The sequence below is a fragment of the Copadichromis virginalis genome, linkage group LG1 (genome assembly GCF_057382275.1).
Source record: "Copadichromis virginalis isolate Kocher_CV1m ecotype Utaka linkage group LG1, C_Virginalis_male_GT1.1, whole genome shotgun sequence".
Lineage (NCBI taxonomy): Eukaryota > Metazoa > Chordata > Actinopteri > Cichliformes > Cichlidae > Copadichromis > Copadichromis virginalis.
Window position 1 is genome coordinate 14,031,689 of NC_140618.1, and position 27,696 is coordinate 14,059,384.

A 27,696-nucleotide genomic window follows, 5' to 3' on the forward strand; every position below is an offset into this window, starting at 1 on the left:
CCTCCAATCATTTTTTATTTGTTCCTCTTTCCCTCTAGCTTGTTCTGTTCCCTCACTTCACATTTCAGCCAACTTTATGTTATATTGAACCTCCAAACCTATCTTTTCTTCCTTGTATTTCTTCTCCCCTCCTAAGTTTACCACACGTCCTTTCATGGCCAGGGATTGGCCCATCAAGAATCGGACGTGCAGAAACATGTAAGGCAAAGCTCAGGCTTAGTAAACTGAATACATGCTTAACCTTGGATTTTCTTGAGGTACTCCAGTCCACACACATGCAGGTTAGTTTCATTGTTGCATCTACATTTGTCATGGTCTTGGCAGTCTGTTTTTGTCCCCCTTCTTTGTCTTTCTTCTCTTCATATCATCTCTCACTCTCAGATGGAGTTGTGGGCTGGCTGTTCTCACTGGACCTGCCCACTGGCAGAGCTTCTGATTTTCATGAACTTCAGTCATCACACCTGATTTCCATCTCCTTATCAAACCGGCTTGTGCTTCCACTCTCCACCAGATCATTGTCACCTCCTTGATCATAACTGGGTCTTTCATGCTTTTGTGCTTGCCTCCTACTTTGTTTAATCCTGCCTTCTTGTCTAACTCCAGTGACCTCCCTGGTGAGAAAAGGTCCCTAACTCCTCTGCTCTGTGGAGAGTTCTGAGCTAACCTGCAATACAAGACCACATACCTTTCAAAGGAATACTCACCTGTGGCTCACCTGCCTGCCTATTGCTGTGCTCCTTTCCCCCCTTGGATTCCTTCAACCCACCAGGAACCCCTCTTCTACCTAACAAAAGAAATAACTAAGATTTTTTAACCAAAATCCATTCATTATTAAGATTAATTATAAAACACTCATCTCTGGCTGTCTTTCAGAATTGATTTCAAATAACACGTTATTAATCTGGGCAGTTGTAGAGCATGTAAATCCTTACAGATAATTAGCAGATGCAGTGCAATTCACTCTTCAAGGAGAAATCCTTGACTGCCATTAAGTAAAAATTAATCAAATCACAGGAAATGCATCTCATGTAGACCCTAAGGAATTTGCATGTAAAATATCATTGTATTTTTTTTTCATTACACATCAAGTTGTTGAATTGAACTGGGAAGCTTTGTGATAGATATTCTTTGGACAGTGTAACTGACACATATGAATAGCGTAACCCTAGCAATGTTAATTAAGTGTAAAGAATTTGACAAGCGCAATGAATTTACCTTTTTTTCTACAAGTAGTTTTTTTTTCTCTAGTTGTTAAATGGTCACCACTGGAGTTTGCTTATTAGCTCATCAGCTCAGGCTGCAGTGAGACAGTGTCTGCTACTCACAATCCAAACTACGCAGTCTGAAACAAAGCTCATTTACTACATTCTGAAGCTTCGAATCTTTATAAAATCGAATTAATGTTTTAGATCTTGTAGCAAGCTGATCACTGAAACACAATTGATAAGATACCAACTACCGTCAAATAGCTTGTGAGGTTTTCGGAAAAGTCATTGTTTTGAGGAATTGTACACTTCTTAACTAAAAAGGCTTCATGAACTATGTGCAGCTTTTCTTTCAATGAAATCTCTGCAGTCTTCACTACCAACAAATTTATTCTGCAGGTCTGCCCTATAGACTTCTCTGACTCTCCAGCTTAGTAAGAAAGCTCTTTATACCAGACAAACACATTGATTGATTGACTGGTTTATTGACATTTTGAATGAAATGAATCAATGAAGCAATAAGTACAATGTAAACATAGAGCCATACGAAATATCTGATGGTGGATTATGAGCCAAAATGTGCACTGCCGTCTGCATTACTGCAAGACACAGGATAACTTCAAGGCAAATTCAAAAAAAATGTTGATATAAAAATACACATTTTACAAAAGGTGTCTGTGTTACATTAAATATACATTACATTAAAAATAGTGTAAAGAGCACTTACATACAAAAGACAGAAATCTTGTGCGCTTAAGCATACTTGGACACATAGCTAAATATAGGATGTACAGATACTTTGCTTACAATGTTGTTTCAGTGCATTTTCTACATCTCATTTATCATTCAGAATGCAGGACCAGTCATGGCTTTACGTTCGAAGCAGTGCTCACCTCGAGCCCTGCTGTATTTATGGCCATGTTCCTCTGTGGATGATACAATTTCCAATTCATTAAGCTGGGTTTTGTTTGAGAGGGCTTGCAAATTAAAGTGCCGGATGCATTTTTTTCACCCTCTTTACACCCTTCATTTGTGTGGCTCGTTCTCTACCCTTACACAGCGGAGTGTTGCAGTGAGCATGACTTTGTCTCTAAACCTCTAATATAGAGCCTGGCTCCTCAATGCCCTCCACTGTGTGTGTGTGTGTGTGTCTGTCTGTCTGTCCTTTTTAATCTAACAAAGAAACTCCACCCAACTGTGTTCTTTCATTAGCTTTCCACCAATGCACCCTACCAAAACAAGCAGAAGTACTTGTTTACTGTGTAACAATACACAACAGGCATAAACAATCTGATTCAGCAAATAACCATCTCTGTTATCCTGTTTAACCTCTTTGCTCATCCCTTATGAACTGATTGTTTAACCATTGGAGCCAGTAAGCCAGTAAGGCTTTTTTCTTCCAACAATAGCTATTTTTTCAGGATAGCTTCTATTCAGACCAAACAGCCACTTCGCAAGCGCATGGCACAACATAGAAGAGCCACCTCCACGGGACAAGACTCAGCAGTTCATCTGCATCTAAAGGACAAAGGTCACTCTTTCGAGGATGCCAATGTTCACATTTTGGACAGAGAGGACAAATGGTTTGAAAGAGGAGTGAAAGAAGCCATCTATGTCCACTGTGAGCGACCATCTTTGAACAGAGGTGGTGGTTTACGACACCAACTGTCTGCCATCTATAAGCCAGTTTTGAGATCCCTTCCCAGACGCCTTAACGACCACTCACATCCTGGGCCATCTGACCTCAGGAAATCACATGATAGGTTGGGGCCAGGTTTCACAATGACCTCACCCGCAACCCTGCGTGATTGTGACCCACACCCGTTTTCACACCTTGGCTCATGTGATTAGGTAGAGGATCATCAGGGGGTCCTTTTGTCCCTCTATGGGGGGAAACTCCCACTGGGTTTAAATCTGGGACTCTCCACCATTTGACCTTAGAACTGAAGAAGCTTCTCGGATGAGAGGTGAAACGTCTTCAAGCAACTTAAAGAAGTCCAGACGCTTTTCTTTGCAAGCTCCTTAGACTTCTATTTAGATAATTTTCAAAGAAACCTACTTACCTTAAAATATTACATGGTATATTTGTTATTTTGATTCAGAGACCACACTATCAGCTTTATAAGCTATATATACACTATACAGGTACTGATGTGCTTTTACTTAATGCTAATATCATCATGTTAATTGTAATTTTCTGATGTTTATCATCATGCTAAACAATGCAGATATAAACTCAGACACTGCAAAAGGTGATTGGAATTGTTAGGAGTTTTTTTTTATTTCTTTTATGGGAAATGGAAACTATGCAATGTTTATTTGGACATTTAAAAATGATAACTTCAAAGTAGCAGAAAAGTCAAGAGATTCTTAAAGGCGTTGGTAAAGTCCTTTTGATAACCTTTTGATAATCAAGGAGCTGGTGATTAATAATGTTATTTTGATAATCCATCCAGTTATCACATTTCATCTTTCACCAAAATGAGAAGCTGATTTAAATTCTCAGACCTATATTGTTGGTACAACTAAATACAAAATGCCACATTTTGGATGTGCTGTTATGGTACCAATAGAGGCACACCTAAATTTAATAATATAAATAAATATGTTTTGACTAATGTCACAGGGAAATCAAAAAAGCAGAGTGTGTATTAGATTTACTGTATTCTTTCACATTCTGTACACCATGCTCCCTTTGTTTCAGGTAGGAACAATATTTTAATATTGCATCTGATTCAAAATTTCACAAAGGGGGGGGGGGGATGGACAATATAGAGAGAACATTAACTCAAAAATATATTTTGGTTCCTTCTTGATGACTACGTTAGTTTTGTTTTCTCCCCACACCAATAAATCCACAAAAGGGTTTGAACAGGATGCATTAAAGATTTCATTTTAGCTTTATTTATTTATTTTTTCGCATCAGTTTGTACCTTTAGTATCTTCACAATATGTGTCTCCCTGAAGTGCATTTTAAGAACTAGGCTATCTGAGTTTATCAGCAGATACAGATGCATAGAAGTGTTTCAGTAAAGTGGACAAAAAGAAGAAGGAAACTAGTGGTATCACTGAAACCTTATTATCTTTTACAATAGAGGAGCAAACTTGGAAAGCTATATAATTGGTGGGGAGGCTGCCTGTGCGTGCACAGTGTGAAAGGACCCTGTGCTACAGATGAGCCACAGTCAGAGCAATGTGGATTGGAATACATTAGAATGTAATAGATTTGTGGCTATTCCTCACTTACCATCTGTAACTCAATGTTGTGCTGCTCTGCTCTGCCTTATCTGTCTGTGAGCTGTCAGTGTCTACTTTATGCCCCAAAAAATTGTCAGGTCTGTGTAAGAATGGATGTGCATATATAATCTTACAATAAGTGTATAAGAGCTGGGAGCCTTGTTAGTAACACTACACTTGTTGTAATATTCACATTACAAGCAGTGCAACTAAGAGTAGCAGTAGAAATAATTGAGGCAAAAATGTATTTCAAAAAGATAAAAAGTGTGGTATCAGAACAATAGTTTCTCCCCTAAATAATGTGAATGCATTTGCTTGCGCCTTTACTCCAAAGTGTATATAGAGATACCACAGCCATATATGAAATGCAACTCAATCAAGCTCCTGCTCCCAACTTATGGAGTATATGTCACTTAATACAGCTCTGAGACTGGAGGACTCCAAAGGCAAAACAATAAAGAAAAAAGAAACAGGTTAAGGCCAAGGCACAGCCAGAACTGAGACCAACAGTCAAGGGAACAGAGAAATGAGAAAGTACTTACAGAGACTAGGCAACAGAAAGTTAGACAGCACATACACATGGTTTCATTTAATTCATTAAGGATTTTAATATCCTTGATGAATTAATGAAATCTCCTGTGTATGTGAACATTTAATGTTAATTGAGATTTAAAAAGAACATAGTTCTATGCATTTGTTTTCCCTTTGGTTGACTTTTTGATAATCACAAATGGTAAAGTTTTGCTGTAATACTTTTCCAGTAACTTTTCAACAACAGAGCTGAAAGATAAGCCAGTCACTTTGGTGATTGTATTAACTGTTATCTAGCTGTTAGCACCAATGGAGAGCAAACATACTTAGCACGATGTTCTCTATCTGGTCCATGCTGAAGCAGAATACACACTTTATGCTGATTGTGCCTGTTAGTGTGTGTGTTTGTGTGCGTGTGTGTGTGTTTGTGTCAGCACATTTATGCAGAGAGTGTGCAAACACAGAAACAGATAAGCAGGCGATTCAGTGAGAGTGGGTATCAGACTAATTGGCCAGTAATAAAACCACTGGCTTAATTACTCACACGGATATTTAACTTGTTCGAAAAAGAAATCACAGGACTGGAAAAATCTGCACAAGGTCAGGGATGTGTTGTAGTAAATCAGCAGTTAGGTCACAGGATAAAATGCCTATTGCCTGTCTATTTATCTGTCCAAAAATGATTTAAGTCTATCGATTCTAACAAGTTCTTTTCAGATAAAGTCACTTGTGAATGTGAACACTGCTGTTCATCTGGACATAGGGTCCGGATGAACAGAATCAGCTTTTTGGGATCAATGCCAAAAGGCTGGTGGGAACTAAGAGTAGACCACAGCAACCTCACGAAGCAAGAGTCAGTAAATATCACAAAGACAAACATCCAACTACATGCCTCCAGAATGAAGAACTGGACAGCATCAGGATCTGACATCACCCACCCCTACTGGGTGAAGAAATGGCACCTAGCAACACAACAAAGGGGGCTGCTAATACCTGGTTCTCATCAGGACCGACTAACATAGGACAGGACAATCCTGATCATGGAGAATCTGCACAAGGGTATGACACCATTAAACTATCGACCGATTACTTGCCTCCACAACGTGGAAGCTATTCTTGGGGGTCATAATAATACAGCTGAGTAGGCACATGAGTCAATACATGAGCACAGATCAGAAAGGGACTGAAAATAACACCAGAAGGCCAGGAGACCAGGCCAGGCAGAGTGACCTGAGAAGTGCCTGGATTGACTACAAGAAATCCTGTGACTCAATGCCCCACACACTGTAAAAGGATTCAAGAATGGCGCAAACATCATTTCTGTACATGAATGACATCAACGCCAATGTCCTCAAATCTACATGAGAACATTGAAATGTGATTCGGACTTGATAATGAATGCTGCAAAGAGAGAGAAGGTAATCCAGACTGAAGTGGAGGAGCTACTAGAAGGCAGAATAGCAGATATACAGGTCACAGGCAACCAAATCCATGATAAAGACGCAAGAAGGCCAGCCACAGCTAGGGCTGTGCGATATGACCAAAATCTCATATCCCGATATAAAACATCTATCGTCCGATAACTATATAAATCACAAAAGTTTAACATTTTCTGTAAATTCTGTGAATCTCAGGTAACTGAAGTGTTTCCAGCTGGGCGTCGTGTATCTGGAGTCGAGTGTTTTACCGATGCATGAAACTATACATTTTTAGACATAGGTTGTAACGGCCGCCATTTTCTTTGCAGCGTGCTGCAGGGAAAAGCCTGTTCTAACGTTTGAGTCTAAGGTTTATTTGTTAGGACCTGACGGCTCTTATTTGCTTCTCATCGGTAAATACTCTGCATACTATTTCACGTGATTCCGTTTATTTTGAAAAGTCTCAACAGGATCTTGAGCTTTATTGTGAAAGGTTTATGTGGAAAATAAACAAGCGGACACGTGATGGTTTTTGTTGCTAACGACAATGCATAAAAACAGGCGCTTGTCCGTCCATAGTGTGGTTATATTAAATATAAGAGAAAGAGAGAACTTTAAGAAATCAATAAAGCCACTACAGTGACCATCAAAACAATGAAAAAATATTGCCGTAAATAGTTTATTTTGCAACACCACGAAACAAACAATAGCGTAAAATGAAACGATAGACGTTTTTATATCGTCATCCGATATATATCGTTATATCGAACAGCCCTAGCCACAGCCAAATACCTCCAAAACGTAATAGCCCTTTTCCACTAGTACCAACTCGGCTCAGCTCGACTCAATTTGGTTTTCAGGGTTTTTCATTCAGTAACCCTTAAAACCTATTACCCGCTTGGCATTAGGGCGATATGAGGAAAATCTAATATCACGATACTCAATATATACTGCGAAATGTCTTGAGCCCCAGCACCCCTGGTACAGGGGGAGAAGGGGGTGAGCTGCAGTTTATATCAAGTTGTGGAGGTAAGCATCAACGACACAGAGCTCTCAGTTCTCACTCCTTCTTTATTTGTCTCCAACATCAACTGCGCATATCGCGCCACAAAACACAGGAACACACTTCCTATACACTGGGTGTGAGTGGAGCCCTCTAGTGGTCCACCACAAAGTCAAGTTTTTTATGTAAATATCAGCATGCGAGGTATCCACAGAAATATCTGAATCTCAGCTAAACGCTCATATAAACAATTTCTACAACCAACAAACAGCGAAAATAACAAAAAATTTAAAGAGTAGTTACATAATTTTCCAAAATGTGCCTAAAGACAAACAACAAAGCAGCAAACTTGCTTGACTTTATGTAACCAAGCAAGCTGCACACAAAAGCAGAGATCTCACAGATTCCAAAACTGTTAGTTTCGTCATGCTCCGATGAAAATTCACTGAACCAGCCGCAAAAGAAGACCAGAAATATGCTTCTTGTTCTGTAAACAATAAAATGGAATAGACTTACCGTGCTGTTGCCGTTGTAGCTCCTGTCACAGCTGGTATAAGTTTTTTTTGGTGTGGGAGACGTTCACATGCAGATTTTAAAACAGTCTTAATTTGGCAGTAGATGACTTTTCAGCTGACGGAATCATTTTGTGATACTGCTACCTTTTGTTGCAATAGTTTTATGGCATGTTTTGTACATTTCCGCATTTTATTTGACATCCTTGTGAAATCCAAACAACGACCAACGAGGCCATATTTTTCTCTAAACACGCAGGCTCCGGGTAGAAAATTTTCTGGTTGGGAGGGGGGATTAATGATGCATTTGCAGTGTGTGGGAAAAAAAATTCTCACACTGAATTATGTGGAGACAGCTTAATATTTCCATGGCAACCTATTCTCTGTCGTTACATAAAGCTATTTTAACCATGGTACGTAGAAAAGACGATATATCGAGTATATTCAATAGATCGCTCATCCCTACTTGGCAGCGGTTCCAAATGAACTGAGTTAATTGAAAATGTGACATCAAGAGACTGTATGCCACCAATTGGCCAGTTAGTGGCATCACTTGACAAGTTATGAGAGTGACTCTCTCACAAAAATTAAAACTGCCATTTTTGAAATCCGACAGGAAGGAAATGGCTGCACAAGACCAACACCATGGTCCCTGAGTGAGTCTCACAAAAACCATAGACTGAGCAACAAACCCCCATTGTTTTGTTTATAACACATCCAAATGATGTCACATTACTTTTGGCCCCATTGCTATGTTGACCTAACACCTAAGTTGGTACTTAATTGTAATGATAAATGACCGAAATCCAGTAGAGCTGCATCGAGTCGAGCTTAGTCAAGTCAAGTAGGTACTAGTGAAAGAGGCTTAAGACAGGTGCTGAGAAGTCAGCTGAAAGGTAGGAATAGGATCCAAGCCATCAATACATAAACCATACTCCACCCAAAATCCAACACCCTGAGGCTCCATAAGCTACAGAAGGCAGGAGGGCAAGGATTATTGAGTGTCATAGCCACAATCCAGGATCAAAACTGAGAATCTGTGATTACATCAGAAAGATGACCTCCCTCACTCGTGAAAAGAGCCACTCCAATAATACCTCAGGACACTTTTACTTGCCACTTAAACCTTGTAACATTTGATGATGTGGCATCAAAACTGATACCACATTTGCTGGTGCAAACCTCTGTTTTGGTGTCAATTTAGTTGGTTGTGCACTTCTTGATTTTTGTAAACTGGAGCATGGTGGTGCTGCCACTGAACCTGGGTTGAAGAATTGTTTTGGTTTTACCCCCATTTTAATAATATATCTGTTTCAAAGCTCACATATTACACAGTTGGGTATTTTGCAACAGTTTGAAAATATGAGACGTTGTGAAAAATAAAACTATGGAAAAAAATACTCTGCAATGCCTTCTTCTAGTTCTGATTTATTTTTCTGCTATATGAGTGCTGAGGTGGTGGCATGTTTTGAATGGCAACACATATCGGTCAGGAGAATACTACAGTTGCTACTTGCTACTTGCTCCTTAATGGCGAGCATAAATGAAAGTGACTGTTTGATGACATTGCAGCAGCACACGAAGTAGCCAATTCAAAAGCCATATTGGCACCTTTAGGCAGCTGATAACAGAAAGCCATAAGGAACAGGAAAGGGAAATATCATGGACAACCAACCCCCCTGCATGGGATGTACCATAAACACATAGTGGGAGCAGATGACATTAATAAATCCTACCAGTGGCTAGAAAAGGCCAGTTTAAAGGACAGCACAGAAGCTCTGACAAAGGCAACCTAAGAACAGCCTAAGCACCAGATCGGAAAAGGCAGGTGTCTACCACAGCTAACGGGCCCCAAGTTGCAGACTGTGGGAGAGTAGCCAACACATAGTAGCAAGATGCAAGCTGGGACCACATACACAGAGAGGCACAAGCAAGTGGCTGGGAAATTATACAGGAACATATGTGCATCATATCAACTGCAAGTTCCCAAGTCCTTTTGGGAGGTATTCCCAAAGTAGGTTGAGATCAATGGTGCTAAGATCGTGTGGTTAAAAAGAAGAAAAATGTTGTGTATCTAGCCCTAGCAACTAATTTATCGACTAAGCATTACTATATGAATAAAACATTTTATTCCACACTTTTTGAGAATCTTTAACAGCTTTTAAAAGGGTAAACCCACAAATTCCAATCTGACAATTTAAATGTTGCTGCAGAAATCAGGACATATCAGACCAGGCAACATGTTTTCAATGTTTTTCAATTTTTGTCTGAATTGTAACCTCTGCTAAGCTTTGTGTTTGTAGCCTTAGCAGATCACTGAGAAGGGCAATCTGCTTTAGGGCTGTATCCTTTAAACTGATGTGTTGTGTGTTGTCCACTGTTGCCTCACAGCACAAATTCCTGAGTTCAACCAGATTATCATCTGGCCAGGGTCTTTCTTTGTGGTGTTCTGTGAGGATGTTCTCCCATGTCTCTGTGGCTACTATGGCTTCCTCCCACAGTCCAACCACATGCAATTAGTGGGGTTGGGTTAATTGGTGATTCTAAATTGCCTATAGGTGTGAATATATCTGGGAATGCTTGTCTGCCTTTCTGTGTTAGCCCTGTGACAGACTGACGACCTGTCCCGGTGTACCCTGCCACTTGCCCTTTGGCAGCTGGGATAGGCTACAGCCCCCCATGACCCTGAATTGGATAAATGGATGAAGATGGATGGATAGAGGGCTAGACATTCCTAAACCTTGTGGAAAGCTGTACTAGAAGAGTTTAAACTGTTATAAATTAAGGAAGTGGGTCACCATCATATGAAACCCTATGCATTAAGAACCAGATGTCACTGACGTTTATATGTGTGTGAAAGCAGATGAGTGAATACTTTTGGCAATATAGTGTATAAAGGCTCCTCTTAGTGCTTCATGATCACATAGCAACCTATTGCTTTCTCTCTTTTACTTTGTTTCTCTTACATTAGATATACACACACACACACACACACACACACACACACACACACACACACACACACACACACACATGCTCTTCCTACTCTAACTCAGTATATCTTGATCACTTTAAGAAAGAGCCCATTTACAGATAATAGGATAGTAGAAATACCAAATAAATACTTTTAAGGATCCCTGTGATGGACTAGGTAGCAATATAGAGAGTTCATGATAACAATGATAACATACACTATATATATATATATATATATATATATATTATATATATTTTATATATATATATATATATATATATATATAAGTTGGAAGATGGCCCCAACTGACCGAGTGCTCAGTGAATACCTCAGGCAGCAGAAACCCAAGAAAGAGGAGGGAGACGAGGAACCATCATGGAAGGACAGGCCCCTGCACGGTATGTACCACCGGCAGATAGAGGAGGTGGCTGATATCCAGAAATCCTACCAGTGGCTGGACAAAGCTGGACTGAAAGACAGCACAGAGGCACTAATCATGGCAGCACAAGAACAAGCTCTGAGCACAACATCCATAGAGGCTGGAGTCTATCACACCAGGCAAGACCCCAGGTGCAGGCTGTGTAAAGATGCCCCAGAGACAATCCAGCACATAACAGCAGGGTGCAAGATGCTAGCAGGCAAGGCATACATGGAACGCCATAACCAAGTGGCCGGCATAGTGTACAGGAACATCTGTGCCGAGTATAACCTAGAAGTCCCGAGGTCAAAATGGGAGATGCCCCCAAGGGTGGTGGAGAATGACCGAGCTAAGATCCTGTGGGACTTCCAGATACAGACGGACAAAATGGTGGTGGCTAACCAACCGGACATAGTGGTGGTAGACAAACAGAAGAAGACGGCCCTAGTGATCGATGTAGCGGTTCCGAATGACAGCAATATCAGGAAGAAGGAACACGAGAAGCTGGAGAAATACCAAGGGCTCAGAGAAGAGCTCGAGAGGATGTGGAGGGTGAAGGTAATGGTGGTCCCCGTGGTAATCGGAGCACTAGGTGCGGTGACTCCCAAGCTAGGCGAGTGGCTCCAGCAGATCCCGGGAAAAACATCGGAGATCTCTGTCCAGAAGAGCGCAGTCCTGGGAACAGCTAAGATACTGCGCAGGACCCTCAAGCTCCCAGGCCTCTGGTAGAGGACCCGAGCTTGAAGGATAAACCGCCCGCAGGGGCGTGCTGGGTGTTTTTTTATTTATTTATATATATATATATTTATATATATATATATAGCTGGATAGCGTAGTGGTTAGACTACACGCCTTTGGAACCCAGGATCGCAAGTTCGATTCCTGCCTGGGGCGTCTGTATCCAGTAAGGGTCCTAAGGCTAGACCCCCTATGCTAAGCGAGCCTACCGCAGACATGAGCGAGACAGATAAATATGAAGGCATGCCGGCTCGGACGTCGCCCGGATCAACAAGGTCCGCGTCAGGTGTTGAGGAACCAGGGCACCCTGACGAAAAGTGGGCTACTGGAACAAGAAGGCATCGGTGGGCAAGAGATGAAAACAGGGCGTTGTTGGAATGCTACTACGCAAGTAACCCCGGCGGAAGGGGCTACATGAATAGGATGACGGACCTATGGATTCTTCGATACCCAAGATCCACAATGACGGCGAAACAACTAGTAGCTCAGTGTTCCAACATTCAAAAGAAGGGACTGCTCTCACAGCTAGAGATTGACGAGGTACAACACAAATGCCACGGCAAGGAGGAGTCAGGACGCCAGGTCAGGGGGGAGATATCATCACCCCCACCCGAGATTGGGTACATAGCCCCAAGTGCGATAGGAGAAGGATCGTTGAGTGCGAGAGGAACTGACCTGAAAAATAGGATAATGGCCAAGCTTGAAACCTGGATCTCCCGTAGCCGGTTACCAAGATTACGTGAAGTACCCTCAGAAGGTCTGCTAGATGATGTTAATGCAGCATTACGGACAATACCTACAACCACTATTACCGACACTAACAGGCTGATCTACAATACGGCAGCAGTGATCAGTGAGATGCTTGGCTACAAGTTGAACAGCCACAAGGGGCAGTACCCTCCATGGAGAAGAAGGCTAGAGGGCAAGATCAAAGTAGCACGGAGGGAGGTTAGCCAACTAACGGAGTTGCAGAAAGGTGCGACAAAGAAGGTGCATAAGAAATACAGCAAGCTGTCCATACCTGAGGCCTTGGAAACTGCCAAGCAAAGACTCACAGCCTTGGCCAGCCGCTTGAGGAGGTACACCAGAGAGATAGAAGGCAGGAAAATAAACCAGCTGTTCTCCACAGAACCAGCAAAGGTGTACTCTCAGTGGCAAGGGAACAATAATAAGAGAACAGCACCACCAAGGCTGGAGATGGAGCAATACTGGAAGAGCATATGGGAGAAGGACGCAACCCATAATGGCAATGCTCAGTGGCTAGTGGATCTGAGGGCAGACCACAGCGACCTCCCTGAACAGGGTCCAGTAACCATCACAGTGGCAGATATCCAAGAAAGGGTCTCCAGTATGAAGAGTTGGACAGCACCAGGGCCCGACATGGTTCACGCCTACTGGCTAAAGAAGCTGACTGCACTCCACGAGCGTCTGGCAGCACAAATGAACCAGCTGCTAGTTAACGAGAGACACCCGGAATGGCTAACCGAAGGTCGGACGGTCCTGATCCCCAAGGACCCCAAGAAGGGACCGGTCCCCTCCAACTACCGACCAATAACCTGCCTCAGTACTACATGGAAGCTCCTGTCAGGCATCATATCGGCTAAGATGAACAGGCACATGGGTCAATACATGAGTGGGACACAGAAAGGAATTGGCAAGAATACCAGAGGTGCAAAACACCAGCTACTGGTAGACAGAACAGTCAGCCGAGACTGCAAGACCAGACTGACCAACCTGTGCACTGCCTGGATTGATTACAAGAAGGCCTATGACTCAATGCCCCACAGCTGGATACTGGAATGCCTAGAATTGTACAAGATCAATGGGACCCTAAGAGCCTTCATCAGGAACTCAATGGGGATGTGGCGTACAACACTAGAGGCCAACTCCAAGCCCATAACACAAGTCACCATCAAGTGCGGGATCTACCAAGGAGATGCTCTGTCCCCACTGCTGTTCTGCATAGGCCTGAACCCCCTCAGTGAGATCATTAACAAGACTGGCTACGGATACCGACTACGGAACAGAGCAGTTGTCAGCCACCTCCTGTACATGGATGACATCAAGCTGTATGCCAAGAGTGAACGAGACATCGATTCACTGATCCACACTACCAGGCTATACAGCAATGACATTGGAATGTCGTTCGGACTGGAGAAGTGTAGTCGGATGGTAACAAAGAGAGGGAAGGTAGTCAGAACTGAGGGGATTGAACTACCAGAAGGCAACATTGCAGACATAGAGGACAGTTACAAGTACCTGGGGATCCCGCAGGCAAATGGGAACCATGAAGAGGCCGCTAGAAAGGCTGCAACCACCAAGTACCTGCAGAGGGTCAGGCAAGTCCTCAGGAGTCAGCTGAATGGTAAGAACAAGATCCGGGCCATCAACACGTACGCCCTGCCCGTGATCAGGTACCCTGCTGGGGTAATAGGCTGGCCAAAGGAGGAGATAGAAGCCACTGACATAAAGACAAGAAAGCTCCTTACCATGCATGGAGGGTTTCACCCCAAGTCCAGCACCCTGAGGCTGTACGCTAAGCGGAAGGAAGGGGGCCGGGGACTGGTGAGTGTCAGCACCACAGTCCAGGATGAGACAACGAACATCCAAGAATACATTGGGAAGATGGCCCCAACTGACCGAGTGCTCAGTGAATACCTCAGGCAGCAGAAACCCAAGAAAGAGGAGGAAGACGAGGAACCATCATGGAAGGACAGGCCCCTGCACGGTATGTACCACCGGCAGATAGAGGAGGTGGCTGATATCCAGAAATCCTACCAGTGGCTGGACAAAGCTGGACTGAAAGACAGCACAGAGGCACTAATCATGGCAGCACAAGAACAAGCTCTGAGTACAAGATCCATAGAGGCTGGGGTCTATCACACCAGGCAAGACCCCAGGTGCAGGCTGTGTAAAGATGCCCCAGAGACAATCCAGCACATAACAGCAGGGTGCAAGATGCTAGCAGGCAAGGCATACATGGAACGCCATAACCAAGTGGCCGGCATAGTGTACAGGAACATCTGTGCCGAGTATAACCTGGAAGTCCCGAGGTCAAAGTGGGAGATGCCCCCAAGGGTGGTGGAGAATGACCGAGCTAAGATCCTGTGGGACTTCCAGATACAGACGGACAAAATGGTGGTGGCTAACCAACCGGACATAGTGGTGGTAGACAAACAGAAGAAGACGGCCCTAGTGATCGATGTAGCGGTTCCGAATGACAGCAATATCAGGAAGAAGGAACACGAGAAGCTGGAGAAATACCAAGGGCTCAGAGAAGAGCTCGAGAGGATGTGGAGGGTGAAGGTAATGGTGGTCCCCGTGGTAATCGGAGCACTAGGTGCGGTGACTCCCAAGCTAGGCGAGTGGCTCCAGCAGATCCCGGGAAAAACATCGGAGATCTCTGTCCAGAAGAGCGCAGTCCTGGGAACAGCTAAGATACTGCGCAGGACCCTCAAGCTCCCAGGCCTCTGGTAGAGGACCCGAGCTTGAAGGATAAACCGCCCGCAGGGGCGTGCTGGGTGTTTTATATATATATATATATATATATATATATATATATATATATATATAATCTTTTGAATCCACAATTAATTAGTCACTTCTTTTTTTATCTTTATCTTTCTTTTATTTCTCTGTAAGTAAATGCTTCTCTGAGTCTGGAAGATAGCTTGCATGTGAATGAAGGAATTGTCATTTTTTTGATCCTTTAAACTCATGTATTTTATATATATATAAAAATACTAAGCGTTAAATTCCTTAGTGGCAACATTAGCTTGTTGTTCACCTTGACTATTAACTTGTGATATCTTCTGGTCTGTATGAATGGATAGCTTAGCTGCACCAGTTTAAAACGTAAAAACAACAATTAGTATCAGGGAAGTATCTCTTGTAAAATGTTGTGAATTTAAAACAGTCTGAAGCTGCATTTTCTGATTCCACTTGCTTCTTGTACACGAGCCATTCCTGTCTCTGTTGTTCTGTATGACCTTGCTTAGCCAAAATCAATAGTTGTGATTTTTAAGTCACTTTGATTCCATCCGATGCCAATGAACATTAGTATTCATGAGGACAGCTCACGGTCTTCAGTATTTACCATTTTCAAATAAAGTTGCATTGATTATCTGATTCTGTCTTTTTGGCCCACCTAATATTTTGAATTTGGAATGATAAAAAGAATATATTTTATTAAACTATGACTGACATAAGCTAAACATGGAGGCTAAACATGTAACGGTGGGAAAGGCAATAAGATTATCACAGAAGAGTCTGTAAGTGCTACCAGGTCTTTGGGGCTATATAGCTGTCCTTCCGTTAAATCTCAGGAAAAACTCTTGGAATAACTGAGGCATTCAATTTAAAATCACATATTTGAAATCCATTATGGCACAAGAAAGGTCACATTTTCATGCCAATTCATCCAATATCTATTGGAATGCTTTCGTCAAAATGTGGTGCTATTGTTAAAGTTACAGGATTACTAAACTACTGTAGGCTGTTACTGTCTGAAGGTTGATTATACTTGATTATATTCCACATACCCAACATAGTATCATGTAATTATAAGTAAACAAAGTGGCAGTTAAGGCACAAATTTTATGGCAAGTCATTGTCAGTTTGAACTAGTTAGAGTGAAGATGTCATTCTTTGAGACTACGACATAAAATTAAACCTTAAAATATGATTACTAATAATTTAATAAATAAAAAGTGTGCTATTATTACACAATTTCATTATACCAGCCTGTACATACATTTTGTATGTGCAGTGTGTGCGTGCGGACTTCACTTGTTTTGTTCAGCTAAAATCAGAAAACTGATAGTACAGTTCATCCAGGTGATTGGAAGTAATGTTGGAAATGTTGCTTACTCTAATGAGTTTCAATTTCTGCTGCAACATTTGGATGTAAGGGCCAGAATGTGTAGTAATAAACACGGATACATCCTGCATCATATGAACAGTTTAATCTGCTGCTGGTGTAATGATGAGGAAATTGATTATGGAAATTATGCAATTATGAGGAAATGAAACAATTTCCTCTGGGATCAATATAACGTATTGAGATTCTGACTGATTCTGATGATGTGGTGGATAGTTTTTCTTAGTACACATTGGGCACCTTAGTGCCTGATGACCATCATTTAAACACCACTGACTATATGCATCCCTTTATGATCACAGTGCAAACAGTGGAAGTGGCCGCTTCTAGCAGGATAAGGTGCCATGTCAGAAAGCTTAAATAATCTCAAACTGGCTTCTTAATCATCACAACATGAACTCAATCGTAATCAAATGGCCTCCACAGTCACCCGATCTCATTCTAAAAGAGGACCTTTGGGATGTAGTGGAACATGAGATTCTCATTCATGTGCAGCCACTGTGTAATTTTATCATGTCAATATGCACCAAAATCCAAAAAGAATTTTTCCAGCATCTTGTTGAATCTGTGCCAGGAAGTCAAATGGTAGTCCAACCTGGTATTAGCAAAGTGTAACTAAAAAGGTGACCAGAGAGTCTCTGTTATGTTTACTATCGCACAGACCAGCGTGTGCAGAAAGTCATAAAACTGTGTGTGAAAAGAAGATGTGACCTTTTTTTTGTATAGTAAATCATTCTCGTGAGACCCTGAAACATTTATCAGAGCAATTCAGCATTGTACCCTCAGATTTCTGCCACTGAAGTAGCATTTAAAAGCGCGACAGTAGAGCAGTGTTTGATGAATAATGTAAAGAGGACAATCATAAGAATGTAGAAGTTTTCCCCCCTAGAGTGTAGAATAAACCACATAAGACCTCCAGTGGTTGAATATCAAACAAGTGAAATTCACTCCTCAAGCATAACAGAATGTTTCCTGTGTAAGTTTGCCACTCCTTTGAGAGCAATGCACATGTTAAAGTGTGTATGTGTGAAGCTCTCAGCCATGAGATGCACTGGTACTCTCAAGAGGAAAGAAAGAATGGAGGTAAGACAGGTAGAAAAAGTAAAGTCCTGAATTGTACTTCTTTAAATGTGATTCTCTTAATCTCTGTTTTAAAGCTTACTGATGGCTCAGTTTTTGAAAAACTTGAGTTATATAACTGAATACAATGTACCAGAGATTAAGTTAAGTTACTAAAAGATACTTAGGAATAGGTTTGTGCAATACACCCCCCAAATATAGTCAATCTTTCAAAAACAGTGCAAATAATCGGGTCAAATATGAGCAGATCTGATGATGGAATTTTATCCACGTGTTTATCTCTGTGAGCAGCAAGGCAGGTTTGATTGGGAGAATCAATATGTTGATGTTGGTGCAAGTGGAACTCTTAACCTAGGGGCGGCTGTAGCTCAGGAGGTAGGACAGGTTATCTACTAATCAGACGGTTGGTGGTTTGATCCCTGTCTGCTCCAGCCTGCTTACCAAATAACCGATATCTGCTCTCTGATGCATCTATTGGCGTATGAATGTGTGCGAGTGTTAGAAAAAACATAGAAAAAGCTTCGAAAAAAGTGCTTTGAGTGCTCAGGTAGAGTAGAAAAACACAATATAAGATCCATTTATCTAACTCAAAGATTGAACCAGTGTTGTGTCCATGCATGACAGACCACAAATATAAAGAACCAGTTTTAAATTGTATTTTTAGACACATATTAGACATTGTGTACAGTGTGCGGACAAGTGGAGGACAAAGTGTCAGCACTAAAAAAACTATCCACAGCAAATGAACAGTATTTTGAAGTCATGTCCTTAGGAAGTTAAAAAAAAAGTCCAGCAAAGACATGCCACAAAGACATGCCAGGATCTGAGAGATGAATCTGTTGCTTCCGTTGATCTACTGAAGCCTCTTCAGGAATGGTCTCAGTGGAAGGCTGGCTTCTAAGAAGCCATGCTTAAGGTAAAAAAAACATGGAAAAAAGTTGAGATATTTGAAATTACACAAGAACTAAACTGATAATCAATGGCAACAGGCCTTATGGAGTGATGAATCAAAATATAAACATGATTAAAGCAGTGTGGGATCATCTTGACAGAGAACAGAACAAAATGCAGCCAACATCCAGAGAAGATCTTTGTAATGTTTTTCAAGAAGCCTGATGAACTATTGCTTAAAACATTCTTAAAAATAAAGAGAGTTCAGACTATGCTGAAGAATGAAGGTGGTTATATCACTGACTTTCAAGTTTTTTAGTATTGGACAAGCTCTGACTTTGCCTTGTGCACTGCATGTATGTTTAGACATGTTTCATTTTTCTATAATCCAAATAAAAATAAAGAATTGGGGGGTGGCTTAAGAGTTTTGCACAGTACGGTACATTGATAAAAAGTTGCTTCCTATATTGGCAACTCCCTCTCCCTCCGACACTGTTCTGTACTCTCACATCAAAATTCCAATACCGAGTACCAGAAATCAGAATCAGAATCAGAATCAGAATACTTTATTGATCCCTGGGGGAAATTATTTTTTGTTACAGTGCTCCATTTTAAACCAACATTAAGACAAGACAGACAATACGCTAACTAAGAATAGTACAATATATACATATATATACATACATACATACATAAGTCACTTATAAATAAATATTTGGAAAAGAAACATGTGTAGCTGTAGCAGCAAACAGTGTGTTAAGTGGATGCGTTAGGGTTAGGGGGTTAGGGTCTCCGACACCACCTTGAGGGAGTCCAGCTCCATCCCCACAACATTGCTGGCCTTACGGATCAGTTTATTAAGTCTGTTGGCATCTGCGACCCTCAGCCTGCTCCCCCAGCATGCAACAGCATAGAGGATCGCACTGGCCACCACAGACTCATAGAAAATCCTCAGCATTTTCTGGCAGATGTTGAAGGACCTCAGTCGCCTCAAAAAATAGAGACGACTCTGGCCCTTCCTGTAAAGTGCTGTGGTGTTTTTAGCCCAGTCCAGTTTATTGTCAATGTGTACTCCAAGGTATTTATAGTCCTCCACAATGTCAACACTGACCCCCTGGATTGAAACAGGGGTCAAGTGTTTCCTGGTCTTCCTGAAGTCCACGATCAGTTCCTTGGTCTTTGCCACGTTGAGCTGCAGATGATTCTGCTCACACCACGTGACAAAGGAGTCGACCACAGCCCGGTACTCTGTCTCATCATCCCTGCTGATGCATCCAACCACCGCAGATAAACGTGACCCTGCTAAACATTTGGGGTGGCAAAGCTTTTAGCACCAAGCTCACAGCAATTCACCCACAACAATCCTGCATATATTCTAACAAAATTTCCCCATGCCATTGCAAATGAATAAGCAGATACTATTACTGCCATACCAGGTGCAAAATAAGAGATTGTTTTATTTTTAAGCATTAGTTTCATTATTGTGTTTTTATAGGAACATTATGGCAGCATGTAGTTGACTTATTCATAGTGAGAAACCCAGAAAAAATATATTAATGCAAACCTTGGTAACTGTATATTGATTGTAGGTGACTTTCTCAATGTAACAGGGATTTCTCAGCAGCAAAACGTGGAACTATCAGCAAGGAACTCTGGTAAATCTTTGAATTAATGTGTGCTTTCTACTCTAAGCTGCCTCTTAGTGGAGAGCTAGGTGGAGTGGTTTGAGCTGAATGGTTCGGGGCTGCACTGTTCTCCTTCATTTGTTTTCTCCGACACTGGGGAGGTAGGATTTCTTACTGACTTTGACTGCAGTCGTCTTGGACTTGTATGAGGAAGGCAGATGAGCTTGTCACTATGCCTGCTTAATTAAACTTCTATCAGTACATCTCTGCCTAGTTGAGTTGAGGGAGTAAAGGAGTGGAGGAGAGAGTAAAAAGAAAAAGAGATGGGAAGAGAAAAAAAGCTTTATGTCAGCTTTGATACTGTGCATGCAAGATGACAGGATTGTTTCTAATTATTCATTTTTTAAACATATAAGAGTAAGTTATAATATATAAAAATCAATACGAATGTCAGTGAGGAAAAAAACAAAATACATATACTCGCATGCATGGACCTGACTGTGACAGAGAGAGAACAGCCTTGTCTCAAACAGACCTTGCAGTTTATTGTGAGAATAGAAAGCCCTCCTGCTAAAGCCAAAGGCTGAAACTTAGAGCAAATAATTTGAGTAAAAATAGCCGAAAACCTCAACTATATGACACCCATCACTTTTCTCAGCTCTTTACACTGAAGTGAGCAAGCTAAACAGGAACAGCCTGTTATAAGAAGGTCAAGAGCAGACAGAGCTGTTATACTTACTGTACATTTTTACATCCGATATCTATTTTAGCTGCCATAGAACAGCAATCGGAGTCAGTGTGGGGAGATACCAAAATAACAGGCAGAATGACAAAAAAGACAGACCAAAAGTAACGGATAGGAAAAGAAAGTGTTTGCAAAAAAAAAAAAAAAAAAAGGCGTTTATAGACAGCGATAATGTTAATTCAAGTGAGAAGATAATCGCACACTTCAATGGAGTGTAAATTACTTCTGATTACTGTATTCATTGTGATGGTATTACTTTGTGGTGACATCCGAAACTGTGGTGCTGAAAGACAGAAGCCATTTGTGTCGCTTCATTACACTTGTGCAAACATTTTAAAGATTAGGCATGCATACTCTGGGAATCCTCTCGATTATTAGTGTAATTTATTAGTGTGAAAGCATTTTTTTGTGTATATATATATATATATATATATATATATATATATATATATATATGTATATATATATATATATCTGCCATTAATTGTTTAGCAGAAAGGGTTCATCCAAACATCATCTCTTCAACCTATAGTCAAGCTATTTACTTCTGTTCAGCTGTCCTCAGAACAATTTAGTGACTTTACTCCATTATTATGACAAGTTGACAGTCATCCAAACATGTTTTTCTATTAATCAACGTAGCATTAAAAAAAAAAAAATCTTGCTGTATACAAGCGCCTTCTGATTTGGTGTATTTTGTAAAAGAAAAATAAGTGGCAACAACCTGTCTGAATATTAAATTTGACAAGAAATACTTTGCAGTGCAACAAGTAACTCATGAGCTACAATTATTTACTGTGCAGGAATGTAAATGAACATAAATAAATGCTTTGTTTCTAGTAAAAAGTATGGTCTGGGTTAACAACACTAGATTCAACCACTTGAACTCCATTTCAAAGTCTCAATACTAAAGCCTTTTTTTAAACTCAAGCTGATTTGTTATCTTTAAAGACATGCAGATAGAGTCCCAGATTTAAAAGGGGCTTTATTCATAAGCTTGAAAAGCCTGCTTCATTTTACTGTTTTCTTGCCAAAAGTTAGATGACAGCAGTTGGTCAGCTTAACTAAGCGCAAACTGTAAACTGAAAAACAACTAGTTCAGCTTTAAGTAAAGACAGTAAAATCTGCCAACCAGACAATGACTATTTAATGTTTAGGCTAACCAACTGCTGGCTGTTGCTTCAAATCCGGCATAGAACCGCAACTCAAAATATAATATAAATACTTTATACTTAAAATATAGTCAGAATCCGAAGTTACAATGATATAGTGAGTATATATAATATATATGAAAAGAAAAACGTCTCTTATTTGAGCAACTGGTTAAATTAATTAATAGACACCATGTATTTAGAGTATGTGTAGGGTATTGCTCTCATCCAACACTGTCCTCACCCCTATTTGAGCGTTCTTTCCCATGTAACAAGAGGCACAGAAGCATTAATAATAATAATAATAATACTACAAATAATAATAATAATAATAATAAACACATCTATTTGTTGAATAGTTTTTTTATTTATACCTCTTGGGTAAAATTTCAAATATATTCTCCTTTAAAATGCTCAATTACATGACAGAGATGTACAACACGCAGCATCGTTTGCTACCGCTCTTTCTTTTCTACCCGTTAAAGGCGCATTTCACATATTCTGTTCCAAAATGGATCAATATATCGACTGCTGCATGCTGTAAAATCTGACAGTCTGCACTGTGACCGGTGTGCGGGTTCCCAAAATTGACTTGATATGAAGACGATGTTCTTACAGTGTGTTACAACAGTCAGGTGAGTCATAAAAAGTAATTTATAAGATTTTAAGGCTTATCACGTTGAAGGTGTTTGCTGTCATACGCCACAGCACATAGATACTATTGTGGGTGTGTTGAATATCAAAAAGTCCACTTGGACACTGGCATTCAGTTACTTGTGGACTTGCAAGATATATGCATCGGCCACATGTTAATCAATTTCAAAGTCCTTGTGTTTTTGCAGAGAGTGTACTCCATCAAACATTGAGCTGAGATGATCTTTGTCTACAACCACATAACACGGTCTTGAACCTTCTGTTGAGAAATCAGGCAAAGGTCAAAGTATTTAGTGAAAAGGGTTATTCCGGTGTATAAACAAAGGCTGTAAGACCTAAATGATACTTTAAGGAACATCACAGGAAAGACTCTTTCAGGCATGTTCAGCACTTACATTGTGATTGTTTCACATTATATCATTTTGATGTAAAAAAAATAAAAAATAAAGTATGTCTCAATTTTTCTGTTGCTGGGAAGAATATCGCCGCAGAACTGCTCAGTGCAGACGCGTTGTTCTCTGCTTTCACATTGTTTCATGTAGGTCCACAATTGCAAGACAGTAGACATTTTATAGTAGGTGGAAGATTAACAGTCAGTGTGCCCACTCCGTTTGTTATTATTCATCTGCATGATAGCAGAAATGTGTGTTTGTGTGTCAGTGTTTGCCTAAGCCAGCAGATGAATGATATTGCTGCAAATGGAAAGTGGAAATGAGTATTTAATGGACACAAACATGATCCAAGAATTCTGTAATTTTAGGAAGACTACATTGAGCACTGGTGTGATCTAAACACTGGAGCAGATTTTATAATTACCAAATCACCAAATAACTTTATACTGCTTACATAATATTAATCCCCAGTGTGCGTATATTAAGCATTTAAATTGTTTTCCTTTCTTTGGTTCACTTTTCAATTGTTTTAAGTATATTATTATATTAAGAACATCACTAAAACCACTATTAACCATCTTTAAAAAATAATGAGTTTATGACAGATGTTACTTTAAAACAAATGAAGTAGATAGATTTATTGTATGGTACTCAAATAATGAATATCACTTGAATTCAAAAGCACGTAACTAGCATGTCATTTTATTATGGAAGATGTATGCAAAGCTTTTTATCTAGCCTAAATACAAACTGTTCCTACATGTGTGATTACACTCAACATATTAAAAGGAATCACTGGATAGTAACTAAAGGGTTATTAAAATTGTTTATATAAAAACAAATACAAACATAAAGCCATTTAATTAAAAGTTTGTTAATTTTTTTTTTCCAATTTAGAATTGAACAGGGATCGAGTACTGCCAGTAACAGTAAGGTGCAAAACTTGTTGGATAAAAATACAAATTTTGTAAATCTTTAAATATTGTGTTTGCCTAAAGTGACCCAAGACAGTGTTCAGAATTAATCTAATTGTATTTCTCAAAATTTATTATTTTGTGTCATACATACTTAAATCAAAAAGTAATACATTGATTTTTAATCCGGGAATACTAAATAACAATAATATGTGTATCTTTATGTGTTAACATTTTATTCCTATGTGGGACCACTAATATGATGGCTTTGCCTTTAATTATAAGTTGTCATGGAAACAAAAAATGAAAAATGAAAAGCATTTGCATCTCTTTGTGAAAAAGATAATGCATCATACAACATCCATCTTTAACTCTCAGTTCTAACAGTGTTTACCTTGTTATTTCTAAGGACAAAGAACTATGAGGAATGATATGATGTAAGCATGATAAAATGCCACATATAGCAATGCTTAGTCATATTTCTAAAGTGCATTATCTACTGCACTGTTATTGTGCTCATTAATGCTTCTGATGATGCTATACAACTTAAGCTGATATGAATGCCTCATGTAACGCATTTGCCTACAGACAAGGTGGGGAGACAATGAAATCAATGCAAAAAAAACAAAACAAAAAGAGCCACTATGCTGTGTTGTGTTCTATAAATTGATGGCTATTTTGAAGACATTACCAGGAACTGAAAATATTTTAGGCCACTTGCAGAATGAACAATCTACATTTACAAGAAAGCATCTCCCTAGAATTCCCCATCAAGTAATTCAAATTAACTCATCCATCAGATGCACTTATCAGATCAAAGTAAATGGATAACGACAAAGCTAAAGCTAAGATACAGGACTATTTTTGTAATATGATGATTTGCTTAGAGTAGGCTTCAAAGGGCTTCAGTGTTCATATAATACAGTGCAGTCTGTGGTGTTTCACAGAGATATCCTACATGTGTTGCACAACTTTGCAGCAATTACACAATATGATTTTATACACATAAGCTGTGCAAGCAGGCACATAATCTCTTCTATTTATGAATGAAAAAAAAATATGAATAATGTATATTATTTACCAACTACAACAAAGAAAACAGATATAAACAAAAAAGTGAAATAAATTCAATGATGAACTCGCTGTGACATAATGCAGAGAAAAGAGATGATGATCAGCATCAGCAACAGCTGAAGCACAGTACAGAAAAACTGAAGCACACTAAAAATTTAAATGGCTACAATTACCAGAATTACACTGGTAACTGCAATAATTGATGAAAGATGACAGATAAAACCTTTCTGCTGTGCTTTGGACACAATGATTTTTTTCAGAATACTTTTAAATGCAATGAGAACAATTATGTAGATATATAGATATGAGTATTGCTTAATTTTAACAATCATATCTATGGGACTATGAGAAGTGCTTATAATACAGACATTCAGTAATTAAACAAAGAATGTATTATTCAATCCACACTGCACATCTGGCAGAGACTGCTAATCTTCTCCACCTTTGACGCATTGGGTAGGGGAAATCCATACATGACATTCAATAACCCGCGAAAGAAGAAGTGCCGAAACTTACTCCAGGCGCTTATCCATTTCCCATAAAACACCACAATTTGCTTTATGTTTGAGGCACGTCTGCCTGCTGTGTTCTGATTAATTCAGATATTTGACTCCTATATCTAGTAAAAAGAAGTTAATGAAATAGACAGTACAAAAGTAAAAGTTGCATCTACCAGCCAAGGTTTTCCTCCTGTGTTCCTCATCGGATGACGTGTGTTTGACAGTGATTTCAGCAATGAAAACGGAGTGTTTATTTGTTTATGTCTGGGTGTATATGTGTACTCATCTGTATCTGCGAAGAAAATTTGAGGTTACCAGTTGGTTTGGGTCATTTTTGCATTTCCATTCACGTGCTCAGTCAGGTTCTGGATCACAAATCATCCTCTCTGCCTCTCATAAATATGAATGTAATACTTTAATTACCTTGACCCTCATGATGCCATAACAGAACAAAAAAAGCAAATATCAAAAACACTGAATAGGTCTGACAAATTGCAATATCACATAAGAAATTGAATAAAATCCAAAGGAACAGCAGAGGTTGTATAAACGTTGTGCTTCTTTAATTTCACTTTGTAAAGTCCTCCACTGCCCTAGCTGTGTTTTTGTTTAACCTTCATTTTATTTAATATATATTTATTTATATATATGTATATATATATATATATATAAGATAAATGTACACGTATGAGGTTCGTCTCTTGTGGCAAGCAGAGAGGCTACCAAGAGGCTACCAAGGACACCCTTCTTTTATCCTCAGTCCTGGTTTGTCATTTCCTCAATGATTGATTTATTTATTTATTCATTCAGTCATCAGTTTTTAGTGTCTCCTTATCAATCAGTAGCTCCCATGGTGCCAAAGGCTGGTCCGGAAGGGAGACTGTCTTTGTGGAAAAGGTTGTTTTGACCACTTTCCCTTTTCTCTCGCTCTTTCTTTAACTTTCTTCCTAGAATCCCCGTTCCCCCATTTCATTCCCTCAGGTCCTTTGTCATCTTTGGTTGAGTGTCCGACACTTTGGTGTGTCTGGGGAATAGGGTGGAAGGACTTCCGAGGATAGCGGTTCAAGGGAGTGAAGATACATGAAGGGTACACATATGGACCAAGAAGGATGACAAAGGAGAGAAAAAAGACAAAGTTGACAAAGTGGCACACTGACATGGATAAAGAGAATCTAATCAAGGGATAAAGGAGGGAATTTCAAGTCTCTATGTCAAAGACCATTAAGTATGTTAACCTTAAATACAGTATGAGCATTGATTGGTTATATGAAGCGAATAGGTGAAATATTAAAAAAAAAAGAGAGCAGAGGACAAGAAGATAGACAAATACATAGTGTTTCTTGTTGGATGCATGAAGGACAGAAAGACTGCAATAACTGAAGAGGACAGACAAGTAAATGGACAGGTACGCAGAGGAAAAGACAGGTACAGGGGAAGAGAGAGAAGTAAAAGAGCGCAAGTCAGGGCAGTGTCTGTCAGCACAGACAGTTGGTGGTGCTATGGGGAGTGCTCATCATCTGAAGAGTAGTGAAACAAAGCAGGAGAGGCCAAAGGCCAGCCATTTAGCCAGTGGGAGTGGGTGTGATCCTCCAATCAGAACTACAAAAAAACAAACAAAAAAAGAGTCATGTTAGCACAGAAATAACATATTAGCAATTTTTAACAGCTTCTGCTATCAAGATTAAATAATTCCAGTATTCTTCCAAAACTGGCCTGTGCTATAGAAATGTAGGCCTTAGTAAGGTTCATTTC

The 27,696-nt window shown here is 40.0% G+C and overlaps 1 protein-coding gene across 2 annotated transcripts in view; it reads right to left on the minus strand.

Annotated features, from left to right (window-relative positions):
• Positions 1 to 22,774: 22,774 nt before the first annotated feature.
• Positions 22,775 to 27,696, minus strand: part of mdga1 (MAM domain containing glycosylphosphatidylinositol anchor 1) — a 208,754-nt gene continuing 203,832 nt past the window's right edge. For both annotated transcript variants that reach the window (XM_085451770.1, XM_085451760.1), the window contains exon 18: positions 22,775 to 27,543. In XM_085451770.1, the coding sequence (XP_085307896.1) occupies positions 27,458 to 27,543 (86 nt within the window). In that variant the 3' untranslated portion in view covers positions 22,775 to 27,457. The remainder of the gene's footprint in view (positions 27,544 to 27,696) is intronic.